Source organism: Pagrus pagrus, assembly GCF_965226575.1.
Source record: "Pagrus pagrus genome assembly, chromosome: 3".
NCBI classification, from domain to species: domain Eukaryota; kingdom Metazoa; phylum Chordata; class Actinopteri; order Spariformes; family Sparidae; genus Pagrus; species Pagrus pagrus.
Window position 1 is genome coordinate 36,494,960 of NC_140187.1, and position 15,653 is coordinate 36,510,612.

At 44.4% G+C, this 15,653-nt stretch overlaps 1 protein-coding gene across 1 annotated transcript in view; it reads left to right on the top strand.

Moving 5' to 3' along the window:
* LOC311253685 (dihydropyridine-sensitive L-type skeletal muscle calcium channel subunit alpha-1-like) overlaps positions 1-15,653 on the top strand; it is a 344,036-nt gene that overhangs the window by 68,227 nt on the left and 260,156 nt on the right. The window contains exons 10-12 of the mRNA XM_084347719.1: positions 11,100-11,260; positions 12,570-12,795; positions 14,320-14,527. Coding sequence (XP_084203845.1) covers positions 11,100-11,260; positions 12,570-12,795; positions 14,320-14,527 — 595 coding nt within the window. The remainder of the gene's footprint in view (positions 1-11,099; positions 11,261-12,569; positions 12,796-14,319; positions 14,528-15,653) is intronic.

A 15,653-nucleotide genomic window follows, 5' to 3' on the forward strand; every position in this document is an offset into this window, starting at 1 on the left:
GAAGCTGCTCTAGCTCACGGACACGTCTCTCTAGACACCCTATCTGCAACTGCAGAACAGTCAGCACAAGCCATCGTAACACTTGTTTATTGAGGCTGTGTTGACTGCGGTGAAAGGCAAAAAACAGTGAGCTAGGCTAAGTTGAGGAAGCCGGGCAGTAACAGACTACCCAGTAACAGAAAAGCGGTTCGACAAAGTGCAAACAAGTTATAAAGTCTAACGTTAGCTGCAGTACAAAACCAGTGTGACTATGAAATACTCAGAAATTGAAGAAAAACAGCTAAGATAGATAGAGAAAGAGAGAGACACAGTAAACAGCAGCTTTCGATCTCATGGAAGTCCCGGTATGCGTCACAGGCAGCGTCACAATTGTGACACTGTTGTGTGATCTAGAGATTCAGAGTCTCGCCTATTTCTACCGCAACAGGCAGTTCAAAAAGTGAAAAAAATGACCCGCAGACAGCATATGGACATCATAGCAGCATTTGACAGCAGTTTCAATGTCTGAATGTGTTGAATATGTTCCAGACATGAAGAGAACACACACAACAGGTGAAGGGTACTTTTCTTGGTTTGAACTTTTATAATAATAATAATAATAATACATTTAATTTATATAGCGCCTTTCAGGGTACCCAAGGACGCTTAACAAATTGGAACATACAAAACAAAGAATAGATGGATAAACAAAAATACATAGAAGATAAAGAACTAGAAAAGTTGATTGTTGGGGCTGGACCTAGGGCTGATAGGCCCTATTAAAGAGATTTTAATTCTTTTTTGAAGTTCTCTAGAGAAGTCTGTTTGCGGATTTCAGCTGGGAGAGTGTTCCAGATAGTGGGGGCTGTCACACAGAAAGCTAGGGAGAGGGTTTGCAGTTTGGTGTGAGGGATGGAGAGCTGGTGTGTGCTTGATGAGCGCAGCTTCCGAGACTGGGTATAGTGGTGGAGGAGGTCGGATAGGTATTGGGGGCTGAGGGAATGAGGAGATGTATAGGTCAGGAGGAGAATTTTGTAAGTGATGCGTGATTTGACTGGGAGCCAGTGAAGGCAAATGAGAGTGGGGGTGATGTGTTGCCAGGGCTTGGTGCGGGTGAGGACCCTGGCAGCGGAGTTCTGCACATACTGGACTGTCCAGGGTTTTGGAAGGGAGCCCAGACAGGACTCCATTACAGTAGTTCAGGCGGGAGTTGATGAAGGCATGGATGAGGGTCTCTGCCACAGGTTCTGAGAGGGACGGCCAGAGGGCCGGATATATTACATATATTACATATATAATATACAGTATATATATTATATATTATTTTATAATAATAATAATAGTTTTTTGTCAGCTTTCATTATTATTAGCTCACTTTTTGTTCAGTTCCTGTCTGGCCATGTCTTGCATTTGGCTGCCCCTCTGTGCACCATGATAGTACGAACTGATCTTAAAAATATGGAACCAGCAGACAGCAGCACACAACCTGTAGGATATGAGGAACAATCTGTCCTTTCATTTAAATAATAGCACAGACATTGTGGAGGAGCTAACGGCCATTGCCATTTTTTAAATGAAGATGGACTATAAGCACTTGATGAGGGAAGCTCCAGGCCCAACTAAACTCACATCTGTTGTGGCTATTCTTAGAGTGACTTTGTTGGACATGCTAAACTCCAGTGGCTTCCATTCTGGCCTCAGCCCCATGCATTAGTGATGTGTCGGTCGTGAACGAAAGGGCTCTTAGACCTGGGTCTGTGAAGTGGACGATCGGAGCCGGCTCCTACCTGGGAGCCGGAGCCGCTTTGTTTTGGTTTTTTTCCTCAATTTTTTTTCTGTTCAAGCCGCACGTGATTGGTCAACTACATGATGTGTGGTGGCGTCTGTGTGTCCACACTGAGCAGAAGGGGGAGGGGCGGGGCTTACAGACACAGCACACACACACAGAGAGAGAGAGAGAGAGAGAGAGAGAGACAGAGAACAGCCGCTACAGAGACAACATGCTGGAAAGGTGAGAAAATGAGTGATGGCAGGAAATGCAGTAAAATTGAGTGTAGAGTATGCAAGGTTAAAATCTCATATCGAGCAGGCTCTACAAATTACCTGCACAGGCACATTAGAACTGTACATTCATCAGTGCAGTTGGAAGAAAAAAGACAAGCAAGTGAACCTGCTACTAATGAAAGCGCCAGTTTGTCTACTGCATCTGTTGCTGCTGCTGCAGCATATACAGTGTCTACAGTACACCACCACAACCACCTGGACCTACAACCCAGAGCTCTATGACAGTTTGTGCAAAAGGCTATGTACTTTAAAATTTATTTTTTGTAGCACTCTGTTCCATGTTGAGTATAATAAGCCATATAAATAATAAACATTTGATATAATGTATGTTTTGTACATTAGTAATTCATTTTACACATAATTTTTCATTATTTTTGGTAATAAATTTAAGCAACAAAAAAATCTAAGGGAGCCACATGGGACCTGTAAGAGCCGGCTCTTTTTAGTGAGCCGAGCCATAAGAACCGGCTATCTTAAAACAGCTGGAATTCCCATCACTACCATGCGTTCAGTTCTCAGCCCCAGGTTACCAGCTGCTAGCCCAAGCTGCAGCCTCCAGCCAGACCTGCTGCAAACCAGCCTGCACTCCCATCTGTAAGGCTCAGTTTTATCAGCTTCCTGCTCCTGTGTCTGCTAACCACCGATCAGGTCCAGCTCAAGTATCAGCTAGCCACCAACCAAAGATAGTTTCTGAGCTGATGGACAGTAAGACTGGTGACACCTCCGACAGGTCCCAAGAGTCTCCTTTCTGGGGAACCCACCTAGCCTCGAGAAAGCAAGGTCCCAAACCACATCCAGGCTCCCTGACATCCAGCTCTTTGCTCTCATTCCTATTGGACCTCACTCTGGAGCCCAGTAGCCTCCAGCTGGCTGACCAGGTGGCAAACACTGAGCCACCCAGTGCTGCACCATATCCTTCCCTGGAGCCACCATCAGGTACTCCCAAAGGAAGCATGGCTTCCGCTGACGTCATTCTTCACTGCTGCTCAGCTGCTTATCTTCGCTGTTGCCCAGCTGTTTATCTTTGCCACTGCCCAGCGCCCCAGAGCCAAGCCTGTCTAGCACCCCAGCCGACGTCCTGTCAGTTCCAGCATCGGGGGTCCCGGCTGACATCACACCAGTTCTTGCCTCGGGGGTCTGGGCCAACATCTCTGTCCAGAGCCTCATCCGGATTGATCAATGCACCTTCAGCTCCTGAGTTGGCCAACTTCTCATCTGTTTCTGGGTTTGTCAATGCAACTCCTGCTGCTGATGCCCCATCAGACTGTTTTCAACTTTGTTTAGCTTTTGTGTTTAATCTTTGTATTTTTTATTTATTTAATTTTTTAAAAATATGATCCTGTTTCACTCAAAACAGTGAATAAACCCTTGCTCCAGTGGCATCTTTGTGACATGAAATCTTCACTCAGTGCCACTGCTCACCACTTAACTTGAAGATTTTTTTGATCGTGGATGGCATTTTATTGGTTGAAATATGTTGGTACAAGCTTAAGTTAGCCCATGTCCCATTTAAATGTTACCATGGGTGTGATCAAAAAGGTTTAAAAGGCATTTATTACTTCAGCACGACTTGACCCTTCCACAACATGTTTCTGCAGAAATTTCTCAATAAAAGTCTTGTTTAGAACTGAAGGGATTCTGTCCACTTAAAGCTATGGTCTATGATTTGAAAGATTGATCATTTTTATTAACATTATTTAGATGGTGGTTATGGCCCAATAGTACGACCTACACAATGTGAAGAGCAAAAGGAACCAAATAAATCCATTCTCTCTAGAGCCTGCAAAACTGCAAAGAAATTTACAAAAAGCAGCCATCCGGTACACATGGCTGCTATTGGTCAATTTTTCCATCCAATCCCCTCACTCACTCTCCTGCTCCTGGTCACGCCTTGTCCCAACCCACTTCCACATTTGCAAGAGGTTTGTTTGGCCCTGAGCAGTTCAGGTATAGAGGGAAAGCAGAGCGACAGCAAGCGGCCTCTGCTTGCCCCACCCGCAAAGGCTGAAAGAAAACCCAAGTCTGTCACTGAAAAGGCAGACACAAAGCAGAGATGCAAAATAAAGAGGGCTCAAACCCAAATAAACATTGGGTCATCGTTTGGACGATGGTGAAAGCCCCTGAAGATATGGACCTGAAAAGCGATGCTGATACAGCAGAGTTTTTGTTGAACAGGTAATCTTTCGTCTTTATTGTGGATGTTGTGACACAGATAACTTTTATACCGATGCTGGCTTATGACTGTGAAAACTGCCGTTAGTTTGTTTCTGTTATTAGACAGTGTCAAAAAAATTTCTGTCCCTGCAATATTGTCAACACTTGTTTACTTGTTCGACGGAGATGTTAGCCTCTATGTTAGCATTGTAAGCTAAAATTGTTATCATGTTTACACCAAATCAGCCTATTTATTTGCTCGTGGCAGCTAAATGAAGCAACAAGTAATCCAAGTAGGATGAATGAATGCGTGTTACGATGTGTGTATTTGTGTGGTCTTATCTGTCATAAACAAGAGATTACGGTTTACGGGGCACGTTTGTGTCATGGTTGTGGTGCAACTCAGACAACAGCTGGGACACAGCTGGGTCCGAGGCTCATGCAGGTTTAGTTTTCAGCCACAATGTGGCAGCGATCGTTATGATTAAAGCTAACGGCCCTCTTGGCCCTCAATAACTTTTAGAAGTGGCTAACTTTTGTTTGAAGTGGCTAGCTGTTGATAAATAGTAGGGGTGGAGCCGAACCCGAATACGGTATTCGGAAAGGCACAAATAACGTGTTTTTTACGAATACTAAAAAAAAACATCATATCAAAAAGCTACGTTTCCTCATGAGACTGCAGTACATGCCCGGATGAGTGAGCGAGTGAGTGACGTTCAGGAGTCGGGGGTGGGGGCGTCAAAACACCGCTGTTCCGCCCCCCCCTCCCCCGCAGCTGTCCATGGTGCTGCTGAACCAGGTGACGTTGTTTACACTCTGTGTTGTGGCTTGTCTGTGAAACGCGCGCTGCTCAGGGACTGGGCAGATCTGTCCCACTTGCTTTGTCCCTCACTCCGTTGGGAGATCTTCCACAGAGTAAAAGAAATACACATTGTTTCTCTCCCCGCTCCGCTCGAGCGCGGCTGAACGCGGCTTGAGCCCACTTCACGGGCGCGAGGCTGCTGCAGCCGGCGACCCTGCTGACAGCAGACCGGGGGAGAAAAAAAAATTCTTTGCTCGGTGCTTTGGTTGGGTTTTAGGCAATGAAGAAAGGAGTTGGTTAAGTTTAGTAAAAAGACCAGGTAGAGGCCAGAAGCATAATGACCGTTAGCTATAGGCTACTATGTCATATTATTTACAGATCAAGTTTAGTTCTTGGAATTCTGTGCATTAGAAAGAACAGTTCTTTTAAGTATTATTTGTTTTTATTCTGTCTGTTCAACGTCCTCCAACAAGGACGGGTGGTGGTGGGGTTCATAATGTTCACAATGATATTTTATTAGTTGTTGGTTTAACCATAGATGAGGTAATGGCTGTTGTGTTATTTTCTTTTCACTGACATTCCTTGTTACATGTTCATTGCTGGATTTATGGACAAACATCAACCAATATTGCATATCCATAATTATTATAATGGATAATTAAAGAATACTTACACTATAACAAAAATTAGAAGTGTAACGCAAAAAAAATACATTTTTACGCCTATTTTGAATTTTACTTGAATACAAATACAAATACTTTTCCCCCCTTAAAGGATAACTACCGTTTTTTACAACCTGGACCTTATTTCTGGCAAAATATATGATCATTTACTCACCCAGATAACTTTGGTGTCATTCGGCGTCGTTCGGACGAAATTAGATCCAGTGTAGCGGCGATATATCCATATAATGGGAGAGACGGGGCAGCGACACACAGCCTCTATATAACGCATTATCTGCCACGAAACTAGTTAATTTCATCAATATTTTGTTATGAAATGCTAGCGCTATTCCCCTCTGAGTCCGGGCTCGTCCGTTATCAACATCCGGGGTCAAACTAGCAGCAGCAGCTACAGGTAAACAAGCCGCGCTGTCGCGGGTGCGCGCGCAGCTCAGAGACGACATCTTCCAGGTCAGAGGTAGTAGATCAGCCTACAGACCCCGGATGTTGACAATAGACGAGCCCGGACTCAGAGGCTAATAGCGCTAGCATTTCATAACAAAATATTGATGAAATGAACTAGTTTCGTGGCAGATAATACGTTATATAGAGGCTGTGTGTCGCTGCCCCGTCTCTCCCATTATATGGATATATCGCCGCTACACTGGATCTAATTTCGTCCGAACGACGCCGAATGACACCAAAGTTATCTGGGTGAGTAAATGACCATATATTTTGCCAGAAATAAGGTCCAGGTTGTAAAAAACGGTAGTTATCCTTTAACAAATACAAATACAGATACAAATATCGGCTGCTCTGCACACCCCTAATAAATAGTAACTTATTACATAGGTGCAATGTGTAATGCAGCTGTAACATGCTAATGACGTTACGCTAGCTTGGCTGTGGAGCTTAGCTGTGGACATTGTAATGACTTACAAGATTTACGTTAGTTTCAACGTGCATTGTAATAACTTTACCTGTGAATCCGACATTGTTACTCCACATTCAAAGCTGGTGCTGTATTTGGTTTCTGCCTGCAGGCTTGTTGCTTTTGTTGCTTTTAGGAGGGGGTGTGCCCCTCTCCGAGGGGAGAGCGATACGAGCTCGGAGGGGAGGGATTAAGGAGCACAGAGAGGAGGGGTGTGTGTGTGGGGGGGATGCTTTTTTCAAATCTTTCTCAGATCGTAGACCATAGCTTTAAATGCCAGAAGGCTTTAAATGTAAACATTTTAATTTATGCAGGAAGAGTTGAGTTCAACAGCATAACAAAGATTGAACAGGGTAAATGGGAGCAGACCAGAAAACAAGCATGCTTTTTTCCTAAAATATGACCAAATATATTTATTGTAGCTTAGACAGTATAAAAACAGAGGGAATCAGAAACGGTTACACCCCGCCTTTCCGAAACCCCGCTGTTCCGAAAATAGACTTCCATTCATCGTAATGCCGTGGTTTGCCATTTTTTCTAAAGACCCCGCTATTCCGAAAAGGCTATTGTGGTACCCCTGACCCTAACCCCTAACCCTAACCATATTGGGAAGTAATTGGAAGTTGAAAGTCGGATTCGGAACAGTGTGTGTTGGAGTGGGGTGTGTCGGGATGGAGGGGTTTCGCAATGGAGGTGTTTCGGAATGTCAGGCTGTTCCCATCAGAAACATAGCCTGCTGCAAATAAAGGCCTGGTTCCCATCTGCAGTTGAGGTGAATAGAGATCCCTGCCATTATTTGAGGAAATACTGTGGTCGAGTTTGTATTCAAGTGCCTCTGGAAATCACTAGAAGCTTGAGGGGGAAAGGGTAGAAAAGTGTCACGGTGTCACTGCGACAGCCGGGTTGTCCTGTCCTGTTTCTGTGTTTTTTTCCACCGTCTACCTTCTCCCCCTCTGTTTTCTCCCTCACCTGCTCCCTTTCCAGTGTGTGTGTCTGTGGGCGTGGCGGCAGCAGTAGCAGCAGCAGCAAAGTGGCACACCTGACTCTCATCAGCCCATCAACCTCTGCCTATATCACTCTGGTCTCTTCACTGCTTCAGCGCCAGATTATTCCGTCCCGTGCGGTATTACATTGTGCCTCAGTTTTCTATTTGTGCTCATGTTCCTGTTTGTTGGCTCACCCTACAGAAACCGTCTACGCCATTCTGCTCTGTTCCTGCTCGCCTGCTCCTCCGAGTTCCTCCTCGCTGGCTTCGGTCCACACCGCCCGCCTGCCTAACTGCCTGCCTGTCTACCTGCCAGCCTGGTCACCTCACTTTCGCCACCGCCTGAACTAAACTCTGCAATAATAAATCTGTTGCTACCTGAAAAGTACTGTCTCCGATCTCTGCATTTGGGTCCGCAGAAAACCTGAACATAACAGAATAATTTGGTCACATGGACCCAGCGGAGACTGATCACCTGAAGAACGCCATCACCTCTCAAGGAGTCATGCTCGGACACCATAAGCAGACCCTCCGGGACCCTCACTGGCATCACGCAACTGGGAGGTCGCATGGACCAAGTATGCTCTCAATTAAACCACGCTACCGCTGATCCATAGCCACTACCTGCTGCCTCACCACCTGCTCCTGTGGCTCTTCCCTCCTCCTCTCGTGAGCCATACATTCCCATGCCGGCTAGGTACTCCGGTGAGTTAGGTCGCTGTGAACAATTTTTACATCAATGTTCCCTAGTGTTCGACCAACAGCCCAGCACCTATGCCACTGATAAATCTAAGATTGCTTTTGTTCAGAGCCTATTATGTGATGGAGCAGCCCAGTGGGCTGTAGCTGCCTTCAAGTCCCAGGCCCCCTTTTGTCATTCATTTCACCTATTTTCCGCCAAGCTGCTCAAGATATTCAGTCTCCCTGTACAAGGGAAGGAGATTTCTAAGCGGTTGCTCTCCCTCAAGCAAGGGGCAGATTCAGTAGCTAATTTCGCAATTAATTTCAGACTTGTAGCTGCAGAGAGCGGATGGGATGAGGTTGCACTGCAGGGGGTGTTCTCACAGGGATTAGCTGATAATATACAGGATGAATTAGCGGCCTGTGATGTGACTCGACCAAAAGCCCGGGCTCATCTACCACAACTTAGGTGACATGTTCAGTAAAGACCGAGCACTTTCATTACCGCCCCACCGACTTTATGACTGTGCTATAGACCTGCTTCCCGGTGCCAGCCGTCTGTACAATCTCTCTCGTCCAGAATGGGGTGCCATGGAGGTCTACATCCGGAACTCCCTCGCTGCCGGTCTGATCCGTCCATCCTCTTCGCCTGTCGGGGCGGGGTTTTTCTTCGTGGGAAAAAAGGATGGATCTCTGAGGGCCTGTATAAACTACAGAGGGTTAAACAAAATCACCATCAAGAACAAGTATCTGTTACCCCTCATCGACTCAGCTTTTGCCCCCCTGCACCAAGCTGCCATTTTCTCCAAATTGGACCTGCGCAATGCGTACCATCTGGTACACATACACGAGAGTGATGATTGGAAGACAGCTTTTAATACACATCTAGTCATGCCATTCGGTCTCACCAATGCCCCAGCTGTTTTAAAAGCCCTCGTGAACGACGTCCTCCATGACATGCTGAATCGCTTTGTTTTTGTATATCTGGATGATATACTCATCTTTTACCGGACCTTTGAGGAACATATTCAACATGTTCGGACGGTGCTATGAAAGCTATTGGAGAATAAACTGTTTGTTAAGGCTGAAAAATGTTGGCCATCGTCCCCGCCGTCCAAGAGTGGAGACACTGGCTGGAAGGCGCAGCTCACCCCTTCCTCGTTTGGACCGATCATCGAAACCTCACCTACCTACGCTCAGCCAAGCGGCTGAATTCCCACCAGGCTCGCTGGGCGCTGTTCCTGGGACGTTTCTACTACAACCTCAGCTACCGTCCAGGCTCCGGTAGCGATACCCTCTCTTGTCAGTTCTCCATTTCCAATGAGGAGGGCGCAGACGAGCCCATCATACCCCCCAGGTGTGTGGTTGCTGCAGCCAGGTGTGATATTGAGTGGTTCATCAAAGCGGCCCAGCGTAACCTCCCCCCAATGACTGTCCTCCTGGCCGGAAGTTTGTCCCGGACACCACCAGGTCCCAGGTGCTCCAGTGGGTGCATTCATCTAAGCTGGCGTGTCACCCAGGTTTTTCAGAGGACTCTGTCTCTCATCTGACAGCGTTTTTGGTGGTCCACATTGTACGCTGACACAAAGGCATTCATCTGTGCCTGCCCCGTCCCCGCCCGCAGCAAAGCTTCCCACTGTGCACCTGCCGGATATCTTCGACCACTGCCTGTACCCAACCGACCCTGGTCACACATCACTGTGGACTTCGTCACGGGCCTGCCTCCCTCTGAAGGTAACTCGATGATACTCACCATTGTGGACAGGCTCTCTAAGGCTGTTCATTTTGTTACCCTACCCAAACTCCCCTCAGCCTTAGAGACCGCAAACCTCCTTGTCCTGCATGTGTTTAAACTTGATGGGATCCCTGTGTACATTGTGTCAGACTGGGGGCGCAGTTCATCTCGCAGGTTTGGAGGGCTTTCTGTAAGGCTATCGGGGCTAACGGTCAGCCTCACCTCCGGCTATCACCCACAGTCGAATGGCCAGACGGAGCAGGAAAACCAAGACCTAGAGGCTGCGCTGCATCCACCACTCACCCCGTCTTTTAGGCCACTCATCTTCCCTGGGTGGAGTACGCTCACAACTCTCTGGTCTGCTCCGCTACAGGTATGTCACCGTTCATGGCTTCTAACCCCCCTATTTCCTGAACAACAGACTGATGTGGCGGTTCCAATGGTTCAGGACCACCTGAGACGCTGTCACCCGGTTTGGCAGGCTGCCCACGCTGCCCTCCTACGCACCACTGCACAGAACTAGCGCCTGGCTGACGGGCACCGCACACCGGTTCCTGCCTACACCCGGGTCAAAGAGTGTGGCTTTCCTCTAAGGACCTTCCTCTTCAGACGGACTCCCGTAAACTGGCTCCCACTGGTACATCGGCCCCTTTCAGATCGAAAGGATGATACATCCTGTGGTGGCTCGTCTCAAACTCTCTGCGTCACTAAAAGTACACCCCTCCTTTCATGTGTCTCTGCTGAAACCCGTCTCTTCCAGCCCGTTGGGTCTGTGGGCGTGGCGGTGGCAGCAGCAGCGAATTGGCGCACCTGTCTCTCATCAGCCCATCAACCTCTGCCTATATTACCCTGGTCTCTTCACTGCTTCAGCACCAGATTATTCCGTCCCTGAACTAAACTCTGCAATAATAAATCTGTTGCTACCTGAAAAGTACTGTCGCCAATCTCTGCATTTGGGTCAGCTGAAAACCTGAACATAACAGAAAAAAGATGGAAGAGTGATGGAGTTCCTCATAGTCAATGAAATAATATGAAATAATATCTGACCACTGTGAGGACTCACCATTTCTCCTAACTCAGCTGGTCTTTCTTTCCCATTTGTACAGTAAGCTGGCTCGTAAGTGGAATCGTTGGTTACGACGTAAATGCAGAGTTTATGTGAAGTCCAGACTGTTCTACTGGTGGGTGATTGTGCTCGTTCTCCTCAATACGCTGGCCATCGCAACGGAACACCACAAGCAGTCTCAGAGACTCACAAACTGGCAAGGTCAGAGAATTATACACCTGACATTCCTAAATGCATTTGATCCTGTGTTTGGGATGTGATAGTTATCATTTATTAACTTCCTTTTAATGAGACAATCTTGCCAGGAGCATGTTGAGATGGAATGATATACATACTGTTGGGAGTAATTGGGGAATGAGGAAAAGGTAAGTTAGTGGATGCATTCAGATGACTGTAAACAGTGGAAAGGTCTGAAGCAATGGCTAAAAGGAGGGACAGAGGCAGAACAAACAACAAACATGGCATCAGAAAAGATTTCTCTAAGACCAATACAGTGTTGCTTTGACATACTATAATGTATGACCCAGAGTATCACTGGAATAATTGAACAATTTCATTAGTGACACTTTCAGTGATGATAGTGATCAGTTAATTTTTTAAAGGGAATAATTAAGTCCTATTTACACACTTCTTTCCAAAAATAAGTGTTTGAGGGTGGAAAAATGGAAATAAAAAGGTATCATTACAGTTCTGAAAGCAAGTGTCATGACTCTGATTGCAAGATCCAAGATGGCTGCTGGATTGTCAAATGAGAACAGCTTGACATAGTGCAGAGAAAAAAACAATAATTGTGTTGTTAAGGACAGTGTGTAAGATTTGGGGGGGGGGGGTTAGAATAGAATAGAATTCTTTATTGTCATTGTATTAGTGTGCACAACAAAATTTAGATTCACTGCCTGAGCGGGGCTTAAATATACATAATGTATAAATATAATTAGATAAAGAATAAAAAAAGAATACACTGTACATATAAAATATCATATGCATCATCACACACCCATACATACAAGCATACATATTTCTGCAACATATGCCAATATATGCCACAGAACATATAAAAGACATATACCTGCAGAACATTTAGAGGATCTGCTGCTGATACAGACACATAAGTAAATGTGAGTTTAATTCTTTAAACACTGCATAGCCAAATGTAAACTGTCACAATTCACAAATGCACTCGTAAATTATTTACTGAAACACTTGCAAACAGGAATAAACACACGGGAAAATGTTTAACTGCTCAATTACCAGCAACCATAAAAGGGACTTTGATTATTCAATTTGTTTCACATGGTGCATGAAGATCAAATGCTGCGTTGTGCATTTCTAAACAGTTTTCAAATGAAACATATTTTTATTAACCACTTAAAATGTATAAATAATTTGTGTGTGTGTGCTCAGCTAAACTAAGAACAATTAAAAAACTTTCTCCAATGTTTTTTTCTCTTCCCTTTCTCCTCATGCTGTTTGGCCCACATCCACCACCACCACCATCCATCATCAACAGACAATGCCAATAAGCTACTGTTGTCCATGTTTGCCCTTGAGATGTTCATGAAGATGTATGCCCTAGGATTGCCCTCTTATTTCATGTCTCTCTTCAATCGCTTTGACTGCTTTGTGGTGTCCACTGGCATCATTGAGCTCATCCTTGTCCACATGGGTGTCATGTCAGTCATGGGCATCTCTGTGCTGCGCTGCATACGCCTGCTCCGCCTCCTCAAAGTCACCAGGTGAGTTAGCATTTTTAAAGCTTAGCTATTATGTTAAGAAATCGGTCATTATCCTTCACTGACCTGATCACTGACTCTCCAGAAAGCCTTCACTGAGAGTATTAAAACACAACACTTGTTTACCAAACCAAATATTTGGTCATACTTTTTGCCAAAGAAAGACTTTGGCAAGTAGACTGCTTGATGTGAAGCATCTTCATTTCAATCAGAAGACTTTACTGAACTTAAATGAAATATTTATTTTGTGATACAGAGTGCACCATAATATTTAGAAATGTGAAGGGTCCTTGGAAATTAGATCCCCACGTTACACAACATTTTAAGGGTTAATTTATTATTTAAGGATTAGTAAGGTTAAAAGAACAGGGAGGGTGTGATTTATCTGCGGTTGCAATAACTTGCTTACTTCCTGTGCTATTCTGTGTGTCAAGTATAAATCCAGACTCAGCTGAAAGCAACATTATGTAAAAATTGGAATGTGATTTGGTGCCCCCCACAGTTTGTAAGTGCGACACCTCTGTTGTGGGGCGGCTGTAGCTCAGTGGGGGGCGGCTGTGGGCAGAGCAGGTGACCAGCAACCAGAAGGTCGCTGGTTCGAACCCCGGCTCCCCTGGGCAGAACTGAGCTACATGCCGAAGCATCCTTGAGCAAGATGCTGAACCCCAAAATTGCTCCTGGATTAGTAGCCCCGCAACCCCCCCAAAAGGGGGGATAAAGCGGCAACGCCCCGCGACCCGATCAGGAAAAGCAGACAAGATAATGAGATGAGATGAGATGAGACCTCTGTTGTGAATACAAATCTTTGGTCTGTAACAATTTGTCAGATGTAATGTAGATGTTAAGTACAAACAAAACTAATTATGTCATAAAATATGTGTGTCTTGTATTTTGAAGTAGACATGTATGTAACGCTGTGATCCTACTTACTTACTGAAGTAATAACAAGATATAACTGGAATCAATGAAATCTCCTTGCACAGCCACAGGTAGTCAGGTGCTGGTAGGCAGCAGGAACGTGTGTAATAAGCTTGACGAACAAATCCTCAGCACACTGACATAGACTTTACTATAGTACTTTATTAAAGGGAACAGACTCAAACAGTAAACACATCACAGTATACAAAAACAATACAGTTACATCAATCATCAAGTAGAAATACTACAAAGTACTATATCCCAGCTTGAGACCACAGCCAGTACCTATATACAGAAATACAAATAACTTTATGCAGAAAAACAATATAACATACCAAGAATAATATACATCTTACAAATCTATCCCTAGGATGTATATTATTCTTGTCATGTTATATTGTTTTATTTGTAATAAACCAAGTCGGAATTGTTGATGGCTATCTGATTGAAACCTAATACATTTAAAGTGAATCTCAGTAAAGCCCAACTGATATTTGAGAGATATCTGATATTTTCACAAAAACACGAATCAGTTTGAGTCTAATTTTATGATTGGAAACAACTGGCGGAATAACTTATGATTTATTCAATCTGTCTTGTGTGCCCTAGATACTGGACATCTCTCAGTAATTTGGTGGCTTCCCTCTTGAACTCGGTCCGTTCCATTGCCTGCTTGCTGCTTCTCCTGTTCCTCTTCATTGTCATCTTCTCCCTGCTCGGTATGCAGGTGTTTGGAGGGAAGTTCAATTTTCCCAGCCAGCCCAAACCCCGCAGTACCTTTGACAGCTTCCCTCAGGCCCTCATCACTGTGTTCCAGGTACAAGAGTTTTGGTGGGGGGTTTTATATTTTCGGGGATTTTTTCTTTTTTCTGTTCACAAAGGAAATGTGCTGTGTGAGCTGTCTGTGAGCTACATAAAGCGTTCATAAACCTCTAAGGTTTTGAGGCCTGGTTGAAGGATAGGACAGATAAGCAACTGCATTGAAAGAAAACATGTGGCTAGATGTATAAATAATGTATATGTATGATGTTTTTACACGTATATGCCTTTTCCTACCCATAAGCATCCTCGGTCTGTCTGTATATTCACCGCTCTGTGGTCTCACTCAATGTCCTGCCCACAGCACTATCGAATTGGTTACACATCACCACTAATGGCCTATAAACACTGAATAATCTGAATCTTCAAAGTAACTAGTAAATAAAGTTATTAAATACATTTAGTGGAGTGGAAGTATAAAGAAGCAGAAAATGGAAATACTAAAGTAACTCAAAATTGTACTAAAGTGCTCTAATTGAATACATTTAAGATAGATTTTAACAGTGGTTATTCTCATCTTTGACTAGACTTGCCAATTATTGGTTATCAGTCTCCTTGATATCTGATAGATTTCAGTATGGGCCCTGAAAAAAAATATAGGTCGACCCCTACTTCCGACCAGGCATACGAGCACTTTATTAGAGATAGCTGTAAGTGAATTGATTAAAGCATAAAATATTAGGTGGTATATGTAACCTTACAGTAAAACTTTGTTTAGGATGTTTGCCATTCTTACTGATTGTAATACCATTTTGTAGCCTTCACAGCTTTCTGTAAAATGTTATGAAGAGGCACACTTACTGTATAGGTAATTCTATGACAGAATTTAAACTGTAGTCATTTTTTTTACTGGGTATGTATGACCTATTGATGTTTGGCATTCATTTAGAAAGAATTTTTACTGTGTTTTTTTTAAATAACTACTGGGTACCTATTCCATTATCTGGATGTGTCAGGGAAGGTGGAGTAATGACCTCTGCATCACTCATTAGCCTAAATCTTATGTGATTTTATGTCAAACAAGCAAACTAAATTAAACTTGGGCCACCCACAGTTTCTGAGTAAAACACCTGTCTCATGAATACAAATCCCAGGTGTGTAAAAATGTGTCAAATGTACTGTAG